Raw genomic sequence first — 18,318 nt, 5'->3', positions numbered from 1 at the left:
GAGGCTTTTTGTAAAGAACTACTCACCCGTAAGAGTCTCAAGATGCTGAGTGGGGCAGAGGGGGCAGCTGCGGGTGAGTCGAACAGCCAGGTCTTGAGGTCCTTCCTGAATTGAGGCAGTGACGGTGATTGCCGGAGATGTAGAGGCAGGCATTTCCTGGTCTTCGCAGCAAGGTAGGAGAAGGATCTTCCTCCATCCATGGTCTTACGGATCCATGGGATGGTGGCCAGGGCCAGTTGGGAGAAGTGGAGATGTCTGGTGGAAGTGTAGAAGGGAAGGACGTGGTTGAGATATGCAGGTCCGGTGTTATGGAGGGCTTTGTAGGCATTTATGAGAAGCTTGAAGGTAATTATTTTGTTGATAGGTAGCCAGTGCAGGTCTCTCAGGTGACTGATGATGTGGCTGCGGCGAGGGATGTTCAGTATTGGCACAGGCATTCTCTATGTTCTGCAGTTTCTTTATACGTTTTTGGGTGGTGCCAGCGTAGAGTGCGTTGCCTTAGTCAAGTCTGCTGCTGATGAGCGCATGAGTGACCGTTTTCCTGGACTCGGTGGGGATCCACTTGAAGATCTTATGAAGTAGGCGGAGCGTGTGGAAGCAGGAGGACGAGACAGAGTTGATTTGGCTGTTCATTGAGAGCGAGGAGGCCAGGATGATGCTGAGTTTTCGTGCGTGGTCCATAGGTGTAGGGGGGAGGGGTCTGAGCGCTGTGGCCCACAAGGAGTCATCCCAGGCAGAGTGGGAGGAGCCCAGGATGAGTATGACAAATTTAAATATAGATCATGGAAATGCAAGCATTGTACGACTAATTTCTTACACTATAACGCTGTGCATGTGTGTGTGTATATATCTATATAAATAAAATAAAACAGTTGAGAGCCCTTTATATTAAAGTGGGGTAAGTCGCATCAACTTGAACTGTACCTTTAAAGAAAACTATAAAACACCAACGGAGAAGACAGCACAGCTCACAGAACGACATTTACTTTATTGCTCAACATAACCGATTAAGAGTGCACATAAATTACTAATTCCATTGCTGGCAACATTTACGATATTTCCTACTGGCACTCCCTACACATCTCAGCCTGAAGGGAGTCCTCTTATAAGCAGACGTATTCAGGGCGCCAGAGTCTGTTTATCACGTTTTTCTGCGGTGCTGCACTAATTGCTGTCAACATTGTCTGAGGTCAGACCCAATTACCTTGTATAATAACGAAGACAACAGTTTATTTTAGAACAAGAAGGCAGCCAGCCGGTAGAAACAACATATCTAGAAAACACACATATTCAAAGCAGCCTTCCAAATATCGTCGCTACAATGTCACGCCGCCCTCCTCATCACCAACCCCATTTCACCACAACCTTATGTGATGAAACCCAATAGATTTCCAGGGTTCCAAAATCTTTGAGCCTGTGTTAAAAGTAGGCATTTTCTTTCAATAATATCTAGATGTAGTTGCGCACAGTCATAAATATTCCTGACAACTCCTCCTGAGCCACTTTCAACTGACTCTTCAAAAACGGAGTGACATTTCACTCCCAGCATTTCATATATCTCAAAGCTCTTCGGGGCATGAAGGGAGATTCAATAACAGCCGTGCGGCCCCCTCCCTCCCACACTAAAGAGCAGGGATGTTTTTACCAAATACGCGTTCTGCTCCGCTCATGGTGTATTAAGGACACAATTACTTGGCTTTCCCTCCTCGTCCAGACTGTCTGCCTCTTGTCACAAACGTGACAGGCTGATGGCGAGGATTGTTTACTTGTCTTTTTGTGGAAGCCCGGGCACTAAATCTCTCCTCCCTCCCTGTCGACAACACCTAGGCACGATCAGCAATACAGGTGCCAGGAGTACATGGACACGGGAGGAGAAGAGACGCTCCTGAGGTCTGTACACTTTGAAACTCAAACGAGACCGTGCGGGTATACTTTTTGCAAGCTAAATGCAATACATTTTCAGATTTGACAAAATTAAACGGGAAACTTTTTTGAAACCCTCAACGAGGTCACTACTGGTTTTAATTCAGCTCAACAAATGTTATCACTCCTCTAAAATGCATGTATTTATTTACTGCTGGGATGACCATAAAGCCATTGTAAAAAAAACATGAACATTACAAATGTCATATTCGTACAAAAACAATATCCAGTCACTGGATAGTTCTATCTATAAACGATCAAGAAAACATGGCACAAGCCTGCCACCTCGTGTTGAGATTACAGAATACTGCTATAAAATCAGAACACATTGATGTCATTCTTGTTACACTGAAATCATTTTAAATCAACCATTGGATAAATTAAACGAAAATTACCAAACAAGTATGTACAAGCAATGTATCAAAGCTTGCAGTTACAGAATGAACATTATTTCTTGGACTACGTATATAAAGTGGAAACATAACACAAATATTATTTCCATTTTATACTGTGCGGGTTGCTATGGAAAAATAACAGCTATGACGTTTAGAAGACCCAGCAATACTATACCCAGTAAAAAACGTCTTTCACACATTACCTTCTTTAATATTTGTGCTGATAAAAGAAAAAAACTGATTTGGTTGGTTGTGAATCAAACAAAACAAAAACCCAACTCCCAAAAGAAGTTAAAACCATCCCTAAACCCCTCCGCAAAAACTTTAAATATACGTGTTTTATGGTTTACAGGTGTAAAAAAAAAAGTGGTTTGTAACTCAGGGATATGTCTTATGTTGGTTGCATACTTCACAATAAAACATCTTCCAAAGTCCAATATAGCTACAAGAAGTAAATCCTCTAGAAGAGCAAACATGGTAGATGTGCACTTCCTTCAAAAACAAAATGGTGCGTTTGGTATGATGGCTGCAATTGTTGCATATTTCTTCTACATGATTGACGCGAGCAGCCAATGGAGACAAAATGTTGAAAATACCATAGCTAGTCAGATTATCTGTGCGTTATCCCACTTCCCATTGGAAGAGGTCTATAACTTGGCCTGTGTAGAAGCATGATCCTAGGCAGGTTACCCCAAACAGCTATGTGGATTATAAAAAGAGTTACCACATGAACCTCTGGGTTTCTTCACTATCCGGCCACTGAAAAGTTCGATTTAGAAAAAGGTGCAAAGTCATAGCATTTACGGCACCGTATAATGCCAGTTCCAGAAGTAGTTTGGGCACCGATGGGACTTGGACATGGAGCCTGTAAATGAGGTACGGCAGTATAAAATAGCGGAACTCCAATAGTTTCTGAGGAATCGTGGCCGCCAGCAAGCAAGCAAGAAACATTAAGTTCCAAAACACAGACTTGCCTTTTAGTTCATCGAGAAAATTCCAACCAGCAAACACATAAACAGGGACAGCCAAAAACCTTGCGAGCGCATGCTTCTGGAAGATTCTTTGCCAGATATAGAAGGTGTAGTGCCGGTTATCTGCGAGCAAGTACTTGTGCACGTGGGTACATTTCCAGACAAGCAGCAGGCAGGCTGCAGTGAGGATGAGGTAGCGGACAGGCTGCCTCCACACGGACTGAATGAAGTCTGTGATTCTACCAGGTGAGAGCACGAGACAAGGGAAGGAAAAGGCAAGGGTGAAAGCAAAAAAATAGAACAGTTGAGGGACGTTCAGACAAGCTTCATGGTTGTTCCTGTCTCCAACAACTATCCCACCATTAACAGCTACAAAAACAACAAAAATAAATACCACGCCGAGGTATGGCCAAATCAAAAAGATAAGTGCCTTCAAGTTGGTGAATTTCATGAGGTGTTTAATGAGGAACTGCATTCCCCGCGCTGCTTCTAAAAGTGACCCCTTGGGTGGCACGCGACGCTCGTCCTTCAGCTCAGCTGCCCATGCGTCGCTTAATCGCTCGGCGACCAGGCTCCCTCCGCAGAAGAGTGTCCAGATGATGTTCGTCTGCCGAAACCAGACGGCACCAAAACTCAGGAGGGCGGCTGTCTTGTGGTTTCCACCCAGGCACATCAAGTAGGAGAAGAGGACGAAAAAGGTGGAGCCCGTGTCCGTGTAGTAAAGAAATGTAAAAAAATAAAGAACAGGGAACATGGAAAGCGTGAACGCAGACAGGATTTTCTTGAAACTTGTAGCTCCCTACAGAGAGAAACAGAGAAAGAAGGGTATTAAATCATCTTTTTTTGGCTACCATTTTCAAAACATCATAGACCAATCAGTCAGGTTAACAGGAGAGACATCACAGTTTTATTAAAAAAACAATTGGAAGTCCTTATTTATTGATTGGCAATTTTGTGATGAGCAAACAACAGGCGGATACATTAGTAAAGGTTAATTAAGGTGCTGCTAAGCCACAATCTTGGCAATCAACAATATTTAAATAAAACATTTATTATTATGCGGAGGTATCACTACTAATATTCCTAGAATAACAGGAAAATCCACATGCAAGACAGGATAACGTACCAAAAAATTCGCCTCTGTGCAATATTACAAGATTAGGTTAAACGAAAACAAGAATTGGCAAAGCCGATAGATTTGACACTACTCAAGCTCTGACGAAAGAAATAAAAATGACGGCTGAAATGCAAAACAATTTACAAAAAAGTACTCCTCTATATAAACAATGAACAATAGTACCTCATGCATTCCAGTGGAAGGATATAAACAAACAGCCAATAGAAAGAAGGTGAGACTAAAAAAAACCTCTTGTGGGGTGATGCAAGATGAGATTTGCAATGTCTTACATCAATGGCTGATGCTTCCTGACCCAAACAAGCCAATAACTAAAGGAGGCTTAGCCAAAGCCTCAAAGATTATACATAGAATACAATAAGTCTACCAGGAAAGATGCAATCACATTTACATGTCAAAATTTAAGCGGGTGCGTGGCTAAGACGCCAAATAGGATGGCCGCATAGCTCCGCCCCACCATATCCCGTCGGAAGCCTCTTCGGGAGCAATTCACCCCTATTTCGCCTCGACGATGTAGGATTCTGGCTCTACACTGCAGCGGTGAGCTTTTCAACTATTCCGATGTCGTTTTTAAGCATTTTTTGGCTACTTTGACAATGCGACTCGTTTTACTGGAAAACGGCCGCCATCTTGGAATCTCCTTATCACCAAAACGTTTTTCTTGAAAACCTTATTATGCCCAATTTTTCAGGCTTAAAGTGATTCTTATATTAATTTGCTCTAATGGTCAAGTAATGTTTTACACCCACCGGAACTCTATTCTTTTTTTACTCTTCTCTTTTGACACGTGAAGATAAATTCTGCCTCCTTTGAAACAGCAGCTATTTTGTTTTTCACCAAACTTGTTATATGAAGTGATTTTTTTCCTTGGTATGGATGGCCTTCATTCGACAGCTCCTGTTGGTATGACTTTCCTATGCGCTTCTTGAATTCTTGAAAGAAGGTATTTCAAGTCCGCAGGTCTATGCTGTTCTATTAAAAGGCTGAAATGGAGTACCCTGTGCATTCATACTTATTTAGAGTTTTTGTAAAGTGCAGAAAGTTGTCTTTTGATTATCTCAGAATAAACAGGTGATGACAAACAAAACAGGCTAGTGAGGAAAAGGGGACTTTAGAGTCCTATCAGATAAGTGGGGACCATGCCTGATATTTGTAAATCAATCAAGCAGGATTTGTAAAGCACAGCTAATCACCCGTCAGGGTATCCAGGCACTGAGGGCCTTGATGCTTCAGGTGGGTTCAGTTGAACAGTCAGGTCTTGAGTACCTTTTGAAATTCTAGGTGAGAGGTGGAGGTCCGGAGGTGAAGTAGGAAGTCGTTCCAGAATTTAGCCGTGAGGTAGGAGAAGGAGCGTCCTCCATCGTTTCTTCTGCGGGTGTGGGTGGTGTGGCAAGGGAGAGGGAGGCAGAGCGAAGGTGTCTGGAGGGTTGGAAGAAATTCAGGCGATGGTTGAAGTATGCTGGTCCTTGGTTGTGCTGGGCGTTGTAGGTGTGGATAAGCATCCTGAATTGACATATTTTCTGTATGAGGAGCCAGTGGAGTTTCGTGAGGGGTGATGTGTTTGGGGAGGTCAAGGATGAGTCTGGCCACTGAGTTCTGTATGGTTTGCAGTCTCTTCAGGAGGTGACTGGTCATTCCTGAATGGAGTGTATTGCCATAGTACAGGCGGCTAGTGACTAAGGCTTGAGTGATGGTTCATCTGGTGTTGATGGGGAGCCATTTGAACATTTTATGGAGAATGCCAAGAGTAAGGAAGCAAGCAGATGAGACTGTGTTTATCTGGCTTTTCATGGTGAGTTTGCCCTCCAAGATTATGACCAGGTTGCGAGAATGGTCTGTCGGAGTGGGTGAGGGTCCCAGTTTGGAGTTGTCCTAATTTCAATTGTGAATGATGGGTCTGAGGGCATGCAAGAGTCTAGGCCTCTTACACCAAGGGCTCTCCTTCTGGGCTTAAACCTCGTAATTAGTCACAGGTTAATCGGACGGGAAGCCAAATAATAGAGGTTTCAGGTGAGGAATTATGAGCAGTCCGTTTTTTTTTGTTTTGTTGACCATGGCCCCAATATGCTTGGTGAACTTAAATTTCATCCTAGCATCTACTTGCTGCCACTAGCGTGCTGTGAAGGAAGTTTTGATGTGGTCCAGCTTGCAGAGATTTAAGCACATTCTGACTGCCTGATTCTCTAGTCTTTAGAGCCTGGCTATAAGTTTCTTAACAAAGACAACGTAGATCATGTTCCAATAGTCAAGGTGTGGCATGGCAAAGGTTCTTATCAGCTGCGCATGATGGTCAGTATGGAATAAGAGATGAGGAGATTGGAGATGGGCCAATACTTTCTCAGATTCGTAAAATATGAAGATTTTGTTTTAGGACGGGGATGATGATGATATGTTTCAAGGATCCAGGAATGATTCCAGAGTAGATAGAGGCAATCATCATATTTGCTGGGCCTTTAGCAAGAGAAGGGAAGAATTGTGTCTTAATAGCTAAGGTAAGCACCACTTCATTGTCAACAGGTGTAAAAGCACTTGTGTTAAAGGGTAAAGTATGGGAAGGTAAGAAGGTTGCTCACAATATTACAGATGCAACTGCATAATTTGGCAATTTTTGTATTGAAGAGCTGAAATAGGTCTTCACAATTTTGCCAGTGTATGTGAGGTTTGCCTTTCCAGGCTTCTGGATTTATTCTTTCGTGGGATATACAGAAGATTTCATTAACATTGCCTTTTGAGCTTGCCATTCACACATTTTAGTTCAGCTACTTCTTCAGTGAAGCACTTAGTAACTAGTTTGGTGCCCATATTGGCTGTTCTAGCTTTAGCTGGTGCTAGGATCTCTGGAGAAGATCATATGTTGTCGTAGAAGTTGTCAAACATGATTCTGGTTTCAAGCAACTCTGGTTGGTTGGATCTGGTAGTATTGCAGCTAGAGTCAAATTCCTACCTGCTTATGTTGTTAAGAGGTGTAATAGGGACATAGTTTCAGCTGCATGTGATAGGCTAAAATTTTGGTTTGACAGGTTGATAGATTTAAAGGATTGGGCCAAAATGATTGGTGACTGAACTGTCATTTCAGAAATTTCAAGATTAAGTGTGTGCATCAGAGATCCAATGTATGTCTCGCAGTGCACATGGGGCCACTCACCTCAAACTGGGAGTGGAGGGCTTCCTATTATCAAGGAGGTCTGCAGTTGGTTTAGAATCTGACCTGTCAACTAACAAATTGAAGTCTTATGTAGCATGTGATAAAATTTAGAGCACTCAAAACAAAAGACATACTACCAGAGTTACAAAGTTCCTGAAAAAATTGGATTTTGTATACCTTAGAAAAGGTTTTTTTTTACAGCATTTCATAGTTACCAATCTGATGCGTGAATGCAGCCTCAACTCCCAGTCTTCTGTCAGAAACACATTCCTACATTATGTTCGTTACCTAAGCATGTTATTTGCATTTGTTGGTGAGCACTACTAGAACCTTATAGCACAACATATTAGTAAATTAACATGTACTTGTTCAAAGCGTCTAATATTTATGTAACTCTGCGGTTACATGTCCAATTCTTGGGATGTCACATCCATACACAGATAGCCTGATCTCTGGCCTCAGTACACATTCAGACTCAACATAAGGGGGGGGGTAGCTATTCTATGCACCCAGCACCTGCTTGGAATGATTAGAGGTTGAGCTCATTAGCGAAACTGTCCTTTTCTTATGCAAAATACAACTTGACCATAGCCACTGCTTCCTTCACACAGACTCTATATATACATAATACAACAAATGCATATGAGGGGAACAATAGAGACCTATAACCTGCCAACAGTCTGTGTAGCCAATGACATTTGATTGCATACTTGTTTAAAGGCTACTGCTTTGTTGTCTTGCCTGACACATTAAACATTAACATAAAGGGAGACTTGGTGTATATTTGTAAGGATTGTGAATACAGCATGTGTGTCTGTGTGTTGTAATCGTACAACCAAAAACCACTTTTAGGACAACATAGGATTCTGTGAAGACACCTTCTCTATTTTAGGTGCACATGGTTGTTACACGTCTCAATAAAATCTGATGAATTAGGATACAGGCCACATTTTGCATTTGCTTGTAGCAAATCATAACGCCATAGCGAATGAGGAAGGTCAAATTGTTTTGGCAACAGAAGATGCACAAAAAAGAACAGAGAAACTGAACGAAATGGTAATTTGGTGTTCTAGTATGCCATAACAGCATGGACCGTTGTCTATACTAATAACGTCATCCCTCAAAAGATATTTATGAGGGTGCCCATAGATGTATATTCAAGGATGGATTTACATTTTACATATCGATGCTCAACCATATGACCTTTGAAGCATCTAAGGAGCTTTTCACTAACTTTGTTACAGCAGTCCATGTATATTGACATCTGTGCGCTGCATTGTGGCTCGGCATATACATCTTTGTTTACTGCACCGCCATATTGCCACAGCCTTTATGAATAAATTCTCATCACAATAACAAAAATCAATTGCTCTGGCCTGCCTGTCTTGGTTTGTCTCGTGGGTTATCCAATCATGCCTTCGGTGAGTACACACATCAACACCCCCTTCCAATTTTGTTGGTTTTTGATTGCTTTGTCGATGACAGGCAGTGTAGGGCTAACAGAGACTCCTACCCCCACACAACTACACAAACAGCACTGCCCATCAGCGTTTGGTTGGTGCCGAACATAACTGCTAGTGCTGAGCACCTTCTGTATGTGGAGACTGCGATTTCCCACTTCTAGCAGCTACAGACCATGCCAGAACAGCAGCCCAAAGCACATGCGTAAGTAAATGTATGCACCGCACCTGTAATCAACTTAGGTCCTGATTCACAAGGGTAAACTTACACTTTTGTATACGTTTACTATTTTTGGGGTATTCACAAAGTACGAGTTTAATTTCACTAGTAGTAATTTTACGACTGCAGAGACTCTGCACATAAAAAGATACGTCTCTCCTATCAATTTATGTGCGTAGTTCTCCGCCGGCATAAACTTAGTGTTAGGAACATGAAACTCTATTTCTAAGGTAAACCACTCTACGAGCTGTAGTGTCGCGGTCTAGTGGACGCGCGCACTACGTGGTGACGCAAAGGCGCGTAGCGGACGTTGGACGCTACAGCGCATGCGCGAGGAACAACGGCGCGAACGAGAGACGCGATCGGAGCGTGTTGCCCGGCGCTCTCTCCACTGGTGCATACAAAGTGTAATAAAGGCGCAATTACCAAATAGAACGTCTCCAGGGTGTCTGTGGGGGAAAGTACGTATTGCCTGGCATCCTACAACATTACAGTGGCGACGAGACTGGGACAAGAAGAACCCCAGGTGCAACAGGCGGAAGGTGCCCCCCTAACCTGCAGCACAGAGAAGCCAGCCAGGAGAGACACCACCACACACGGTGAGAGACCGGAGAGACGAAACAGCAGACGCCTACACACCGGGAGAGCGCGGCAGAGGCAGAAAGAAGCCGGAGAGTGGCACGTAGGCAACGAAGAGCCAGCCACGTGGTAGGGTATATTGCGGACGGACGGCGGAGCCGCAGAAGAGATCCTGGCGGAGTCAGGGGACGACGGAGCAGCCGGCTCGAACGCAGTCCCAGGTACCCGAAGTAGGGGTGTGGGGACGGACGCACCAGGTAGCCCAAGGAAGCCAGTGGACGCCAAAATGAGTGCACAGTCAGCGACTCTGACGACGCCGATACCGTTCCTACCACGCCCGGGAGAACCCATAATGAAGTGGGAAGACTGGAGGGAGTACTTCAGGAACTACCTGGAAGCGCTAGAAGATGAGAACGAGGAGGCGTTCTCTAGCGCCAGGAGGAAGAGGATACTCCTACACAACCTAGGACCAGAAGGAATACGGGTGTTCCAAAATCTCACACCGATCACCAGACCAGCAGGAGACACAGACGTGTTCACCCACGCCATAGAAGATTTGAACAACCACTACCGACCGGCAGTGTGCACCTCAATCGACCGCTATAACTTCCAGCAGAGGAAGCAAGAAGCGGGAGAATCCGTGGATGACTATGTGGCGGCACTGCGGAAGCTGGCGATGACGTGCAGGTATGGCGGACTGCAGGACGAACTCATCAAGGACCAGATCGTCATGCACACGACAAGCAAGTCGGTACAGGACAAACTATGGGCGAATGGAGATGCAACGCTAAATGAAGTGATCGCCATAGTGAAGAGAGCGGAGCTAACGAAACGCTGTGCGGATGCAGCCAAAGGAGAGCAGGCCCCCAGACTCACAGTCAACAAAGTAGACGACGCGGACCACCGGACGCGGGGGAAACAAACGACGGGGGAGTACAGAGGAGCGGCCACAGGGAAACCAAGACCCGGACCGACATGGAAACAGGGCAAAGGCGAGGCCATGAAATGCTACAGGTGCGGCAGCTCGAATCATGCAGCGCACGACAAACGGTGTCCCGCGTTCAGAGCCAAGTGCGCGTTCTGCGGCCTAGTCGGCCATTACGAAAAGGTTTGCCGCAGGAAAGGAAGACAGCAGGCGGTGAAATTCGTGGCACAGGACGAGGGGGAAGAAGCAGAAGGCCGTGAAGACGACGAGGAAGTCCTGTGTATTGAAGACCAGGTACTGGGCATAGAGGAGAGAAGATCGCGCAAGCCCCAATGCGACATGATAGTAGGAGGCATACCCATCACCATCGTGGCAGACTCTGGATCTCCTTACACGATAATCCAACGTTCAGTATGGAGCGAGAAGTTCAGACCCACGTGGGGCACACACCTGGAACCCCCCGACATCCGACCTGTCACCTACACAGGGGACCCGATCCCGATGGTAGGGTTCAAGACAATGGAGTTCCAATTCAAGGAGAGGAGCGCGACCTGCAAGCTGTACGTCGCAGAGAAAGGACCGTCAGTCCTGGGCTGGATGGACCAAGGAGTGTTGGGTATACAGTTGAACGCAGGAGGGGACACCCAAGTGCTGGCGACACTGGACGGAGAGGAGTCGACGGCAGGAAAATGGCGGAGCGGGCACCCGAAGGTCTTCGGCGGGAAGATAGGGAGGCTGGAGAAGTTCTCCCACAAAATCGTCCTCAAAGACAACGCCCGGCCAGTCGCACACAAGGTACGGAACATCCCGATTGCCGTTAGGGAAGCAGTGCAACAGGAGCTCCTCCGACTGGAAGAAGGAGGAATCATTGAGCCCATTGACAGCGCGGAGTGGTTGGCCCCCTTGGTGGTGGCCATGAAACCGTCAGGCAAAGTGCGCCTCTGTGTGGACCTCAGAGAGTTGAACAAGTGCATAGTGGTGGAGAGGTTCCCCTTGCCACGCATTGAGGAAATGTTGGCCCGCACGAAAGGAGTGAAATGGTTCTCCACCATAGACTTGCAATCGGCGTACCATCAAGTAGCACTACATCCGACGAGCAAAAAGTTGACATCGTTCATCACGCCGTTCGGCTGCTACCAATTCTGCCGCATGCCCTTCGGTCTCGCCTCGGCAGCGGCGGTGTTCCAGAAGCTGATGGCCCGCCTATTCAAGGACATTGAGGGAGTGCAATACTTCCAGGACGACATCTTAGTGATGGGGACGGAGCAGGAGGACCACGACAAGAAACTGTCGGCGGTATTGAAGATCCTGGAGGAGAAGGGCCTCACAGCAGAGTGGGAGAAGTGCCATTTTGGGATGACATCTGTCACCTACCTGGGACACGAGATAGGGGCACAAGGAATAACGCCGAAGAGAGGGAACGTAAAGGCCATCTGCGAAGCACCGCCACCCACATCCAAGGAGGAAGTGCGGTCGTTTCTAGGGATGGCAGAGTACTACAGTAAATTCGTCCACCACTTTGCCACGAAAACCCACCACATGAGGCAGCTCACGAGGGACAAGACGGCGTTCAGATGGACGGAGGAGACGCAAGAAGAGTTCGACACCGTGAAACGGGAGATTGGCGGAGCAGTCCCGCTGCAAGGATTCGACCCCCAGGGGCGGTCGATATTGATGACGGACGCGAGTGAAAAGGGACTGGGAGCCGTGCTCATGCAAGAAAGACCAGAAGGTGGCACGGAAACGATCAGCTTCGCGTCCCGGACGCTGACAGCATCGGAACAAAAGTTCAGCGTGATAGAGAAAGAGATGCTAGCGGTAGTATGGGCCATGGCGAAGTACCGGCAGTTCCTGTGGGGGACCCGATTCCAGGTGAAGACAGACCACAAGCCTCTCGTGAAAGTACTGACATCCGATGGCCATGCCAGCGCCACACCCCGGATAGCGAAAATGACACTGAAACTCCTGGAGTACAGATACGACGTGGAATACATCCCGGGCTCCAGGAACAAAATAGCGGACTACCTCAGCAGGGCATCTGCGATGGACAACGCGTCCAACGACAGGGAAGACGACGACGAGATGGTGGCTCTGACGGACGATCCGGAAAAGGCCATCAGCAGGCAGGACTGGAAGGATGCATATGAAGGGGATGCCGACATGGAGGAGATCAAGGCGTGCATTGTGCGGGGATGGCCGGACAGGAGGCGACAAGGTCCAAAAATCAGGCAGTTTTACGAAGTCAGAGAAGAGCTGTCGGTGGGCAACGATGGAGTATTCGTCTACAGGGGTGACAGGGTGGTGCCGCCGGAGAACATCGTACCTACCCTGCTAGCCATACTTCACGAAGGCCACCTGGGAATAGTGAAGACAAAGGCCAGAACAAAACAAACTTACTGGTGGCCAGGAATGGACACGCACGTTGAGAGGCACGTGAGGGACTGTGCGCAATGCCAAGGGGCAGACAAGACTCTCAAACCGATGAGACCACCCCTAGGGAAATTCACTAACCCCAGCAACCCTTGGGAAGAGGTAGCAGTGGACATCCTGGGACCAATACTGGACGACCAAGGCATCCCCAAATATCTATGTGTACTGGTGGACAGATACTCGAAATGGCCAGAAGTGCACATCAACGAGGTCATGGACACGGACGAGATCCTACGCTTCCTCAAGGCGATGTTTCTTCGGGAAGGCATACCCAGGAGCATCATCAGTGACAATGGCCCCCAGTTCATCTCCGACAAGTGGGTCACGTTCGCGAACAGAAATGGCATAGTACTCAAACATACTTCGATTTACCACCCATCCAGCAATGGACAAGTAGAGAGGTTCAATAGGGTGCTGATGGGCTCCATACAGGCGGCCATCACAAGAGGTAAAGACTGGGAAAAGGAGGTGCTCAGCACGATATGGGCATACCGCATCACCCCCACGGGAACGGGGTACAGTCCCTTCCAGATCTTACGGGGACGGCAACCTTTTACCAAAGACAATGTGGCATGGCAGGAGAAGTCCATCACTAGCAAATGGTCTCCGGCAGTGGTGCAGCACAACCTGCAGAAGGCACAACGCATCTACACGGAGCACTACAACCGCCACAAGAAGACAAAAGATGCTGCGTTGGAAAAAGGGGAGTGGGTCAGAGTGAAGCTGGCGATCCTTAAGCGGAAAGGAGAAAGCAAATACTCCCCACCCCTCAGAGTAGAAGAGGTGTATGACAGGGCAGCACTGCTCAGTGACGGAAACGTGTGGTCACACGAGCGCATGGCAAAATGCAATAAGATCTTACAGTGGCCCCGAGAGTGCACGGAAGGAGAAAACCCGGCAGAGGGGGTGATAAAGGACACAGACTCAGCCGAAGGAGGCCCCAGGGAGGACATGGGCGGTGAGCAAGAGAGAGAGAGAGACAACCCAGGTAGAAGACCTGGGGGAGAGACCACGAGAGAAGATGGCGAGGTAAAAGAGAAAGAGAGTCAGGGCTCTCCGAAAGGTACAGATGGAGGCCTGGTCACAGAGGGAAGCCGAGAAGGACATTCCACTCCGGTAAGACACACACGAGGGGGAAGAGCAGTGGTGAGACCATCCAAGTTCAGAGACTTTGAAATGGACTGACCTCCGGGTCGGGGACTCTGTGTGAGTGATGTGAAAAGGGGGAGATATGTAGTGTCGCGGTCTAGTGGACGCGCGCACTACGTGGTGACGCAAAGGCGCGTAGCGGACGTTGGACGCTACAGCGCATGCGCGAGGAACAACGGCGCGAACGAGAGACGCGATCGGAGCGTGTTGCCCGGCGCTCTCTCCACTGGTGCATACAAAGTGTAATAAAGGCGCAATTACCAAATAGAACGTCTCCAGGGTGTCTGTGGGGGAAAGTACGTATTGCCTGGCATCCTACAACATTACACGAGCATATCAAGAATTAGGACCAGTGAGAAAGTAATGTGTAAGGAGCTGGACAAAGTAACATTCAAAAACACATAAACGCAACTTTCTTAAGTACTCGGGCAGGGTGATAATTGTGGCTGGGGGTGGGGGCCAGGTCTCCTCGAGGGACTGTAGGCTCTGTTTTTCCTATGGACTGCCACAATCCGTCTTGATGGGTTTATCACACGGCTAAAGCGGCCGGAAAAAACAGAACAGCCGAGAAATAAAATAATTGGCTCCGCGTTACATCTTTGCAGTTCGCCCCTTGTTTATTATTTCCGGGAGAGTCGAGCGGCTCAGTTTAAGCAGAATTTACAGTGGAACTGCAGCAACAATGCATTCACGAGCTCCCTTGAAGTGACTATCTACAAAGAGAACACAGCGGAAACTTATTTTAAGCAAGCGAGGCTGCGCTGCGCATTTCAGACGCTCGCCGTTGTCTTTCATTTTCACATCACAGAAGCGCCATTCGCGAGACGTAAACAGTTGGAAAGTCGGATTAAATATGCTTTTGATTATTTTTTCCCCCTAAAATAAAGCGCACCATTAAAATACATTTTTCTTCGCTTCACTCCAGCGTGTGCACGGCCGAATACAAAAACCTTTGCATCCGAAAGTATAAACATCAAAAGCCCACTGTTCACTGCTCATGTATAACGCTCGCTGGCTGCCAACAAACAACCTCAGAGCCACGGCTGGCCCGGGTTAAGGGGCGCGCTTTGTGTCGGGTGCCGTACCTTGTCTTTGTAGTGGATTCTGCAGACGAGCGAGTAGAGCAGGTAGATGTTGCCGACGCTGAAGAGAAGGTTAACGAAGCGGAGCATGGCGGCGGAGCAGACCACACTCGCAGGCCACCCCAGGAGCCAGGCCGCCGGCTTCACGATGCCTATGGACACCAGGTACAGGCCGGGCAGAGTAGTGATCATGGGGTCCCACTGCAACAAACAACAAGCAACACAGACGACAACAAGAGAAGAAGGGAGAGATTACTGACATGGAATGAGACAAAGGGCGCAGGCTTGAGAGTGCATGAACCACAGTGAGCATGGCCAGTGAGCCAAACTAGGTTGCAAAATACACACTGCAAAAAGCACACGAGATTTGCTCCAGTTTCCTCTCATGCATAGGAGGGCATTCTTGAAACTTCCATAAGCCGTTTGGCACCCTTGGTGTTACTGCCCTAGCATGCCAACTTGAAGAATCTTCCATGCAAAGAAACAGTTACTAACTACTCCCTACACTCTGTTTAGAGTATTGGTGCAGAAGGAAACATATGTGTAGCGCACTGGTCGCATCGCATGATGTTGAGTCCCTTAAGTCTCGTTCGTGAGGTGCAGCTTGAGTCCTGTGGCACAATGGGCATAAATTCCATCACCAGGTGCACCAGTCTAGTGTTGTGATCTCTTGATAGGGGACCTGGCCTGGCCATTTGGGCAGGACGGTTCCTATTGGAATGATTTGCATAGCACCATACGGCTTTGAGAATAAAAGATCTCCGACAAAGAGCCCCTCTTAGGGTGCCCATCAGTCATTGCAGCGCCAGCCTGACAAGGAGCATGCCCTATGATGAAGCATGACACCCAGCCGGGTATGTGAGGGCCCTAATTCCCATAGTGGGAGACACTGTCTGCTCTCTTGGGACATTTATCTACAGCGACCTTCAACTACATTACCTCCAAGGAATTGCATACTTCTGTTTATATGCTTATATCTCAGGGGCAAGTATGCTGGAACAATAAACACCCCTTGTCCCTTCAACGTTTGATATATATTGTAAATACTGTATCAATGTTTTAAAGTTCCAGCATTAAAATCACGTATAGAACCAAGAAGTTGGCTATATTGGAATGGCAGTGCAATGATATACTACAAACAATATCAGTTCATTAGGGTGGCCTAGTTTAGGGGCATTGGCCACATGGGATGCAGTGTACTGCAGTTCACATAAACAGCAAGTGTCCCATTGGCAATATCTAGAAAGCTGTGGTATGCTCTAAAATTAACAATAAAAAGAGAAGGAAATAAATAAAAGGGGACCTTTAACAGGAGAAAATGGAAAACTAAAGGGCAGGCTTACCAGCCCGGCCGTTGAGGTGCCCTCATTTTCAGGTGGAGGTGCATGTGTAACCAGAGAAATGCTGTTATTTACAGGGCAATAGAGCCAATGGCTGTAGTGAGAGGGCGCGTTGTTATATACAGTTATATGGAAGGAGAGTTTAAAAGACAATCATACAGATTAATGGCAGAATAGATCTGACCCAAAAACCCTCTGTGTGTAGATATATGTACATATATGAGAGTGGCAGTAGACACTCTGTAGTTATAGTTAGGATTTCATGGCAAGATCGGAGGCTATCATTATGCATAACCTTTTATTACTCCACTCCTTGCATCACTTAGAAGTATTACATCAGCAAACAAAACTTCTAGAACATAGAATGTCCAAACAATATAAACTCCTCCACACAGCAGCCATCTTCCTCTTTTATTATGCTGCTCCTTGCAGATAAGTATCGTGGTGTGCATGAGAGGAAAAAATGATGTGTTAAAAGTAAATAGTTGGCTTAATGAGAGTAAATGAAGAGTATGAATGAGAAGGTGAGTTATTTTTTAAAGTGGTTGGTAATTTAATGTTATTGACGTACGTTTTGGTGTGAAGATGTCGGTTGGTGAAAAAGATTTATAGAATAACCCAATTTACGGGTTAAAAAGGTTTGAGGAGCAGGTTGTTGAAGTAGGTTTAGGCAAAAGTATTTTTGAACGGAGGAAATGTAAAGGAAAAACTTTGTTGTTTGAAAATTTAAAAGCGCGAGTGAACTTACTCGTCTCGCGGCAGGTCTCGGGGCTCCTGTTACAGTGGAGTCACGAAACGGCTGCAACGAGGTGCGTCATCACTCGTGCATGCGCGGTGACGCACGGCGGACATCTTGAATGAGGACTAGACCGGGTTGAGTGTGTTTGCACTAACGCGAGTGAATTTGACAGTTGCAACTGTCGGAGAGAGGATCGGTGGAAGATTAACGCAGAAAGAGGTTGTTTAGGTGTAGTGAGGGAAATTTTTGCTTGAGTGGCATTGAAAGAAAAAAAAAATAGGGGGAGATATAATTTATTAGAAAATATGGAGAATGAAGAGAATAGCCAAGTAGGAGTGTCAGGGAACAATGAGTTACGGAAAATAGAACTCTTAATTTCTTCCTGCACTATGAAAGACGTTTTAAAAAATGTATTAAAAAGGAAAAGGAGGCTAGATGCTGAATCAGATGAAGAATATTGGTCATTTAATGAAGAAGAGAAGGAAGGAAATAAAATACAGGGAAAAAGAGTTAGAAAAGAAAAGAATATTGAAGTTGGTATAAGGTTTAAAAAAGGTTCTGGTGTGTCAAGTGCATCAAGAGAAGGAGGTGTCCTTAGCGGCACAAAAGATGGTGTCCATAGCGGCACAAAAGAAGGTGTCCCTTGCGGCACAAAAGACAATGAAGAATCTCAGGATGAGATTTATGATGAGGACAGAAGATGAAAATGACGAGTTTATTCTTGACGATTATTTAGACGATGGTTGGGATATGGACAGAGATAAAATAATAAAGGAAAGGAAGGAGAAGGGTTTGGTTAAAGACCCTCAGGGAGAAGAAATGTTT

At 46.5% G+C, this 18,318-nt stretch overlaps 1 protein-coding gene across 2 annotated transcripts in view; it reads right to left on the bottom strand.

The window, feature by feature from the left end:
* Positions 1-240: 240 nt before the first annotated feature.
* ALG10 (ALG10 alpha-1,2-glucosyltransferase) overlaps positions 241-18,318 on the bottom strand; it is a 67,230-nt gene continuing 49,152 nt past the window's right edge. Inside the window, exons 2-3 of one of the 2 annotated variants that reach the window (XM_085654088.1) lie at positions 15,418-15,615; positions 241-4,088 (exon numbers count right to left, since the gene is read on the bottom strand). In XM_085654088.1, the coding sequence (XP_085510214.1) occupies positions 3,039-4,088; positions 15,418-15,615 (1,248 nt within the window). In that variant the 3' untranslated portion in view covers positions 241-3,038. The remainder of the gene's footprint in view (positions 4,089-15,417; positions 15,616-18,318) is intronic. The other variant, XM_085654089.1, reaches the window with a different exon arrangement.

The sequence above is a fragment of the Triturus cristatus genome, chromosome 4_1 (assembly GCF_964204655.1).
Source record: "Triturus cristatus chromosome 4_1, aTriCri1.1, whole genome shotgun sequence".
NCBI classification, from domain to species: Eukaryota; Metazoa; Chordata; class Amphibia; order Caudata; family Salamandridae; genus Triturus; species Triturus cristatus.
The sequence above is the reverse complement of the archived record's forward strand: the minus strand, read 5'-3'. Positions and strand labels throughout refer to the sequence as shown.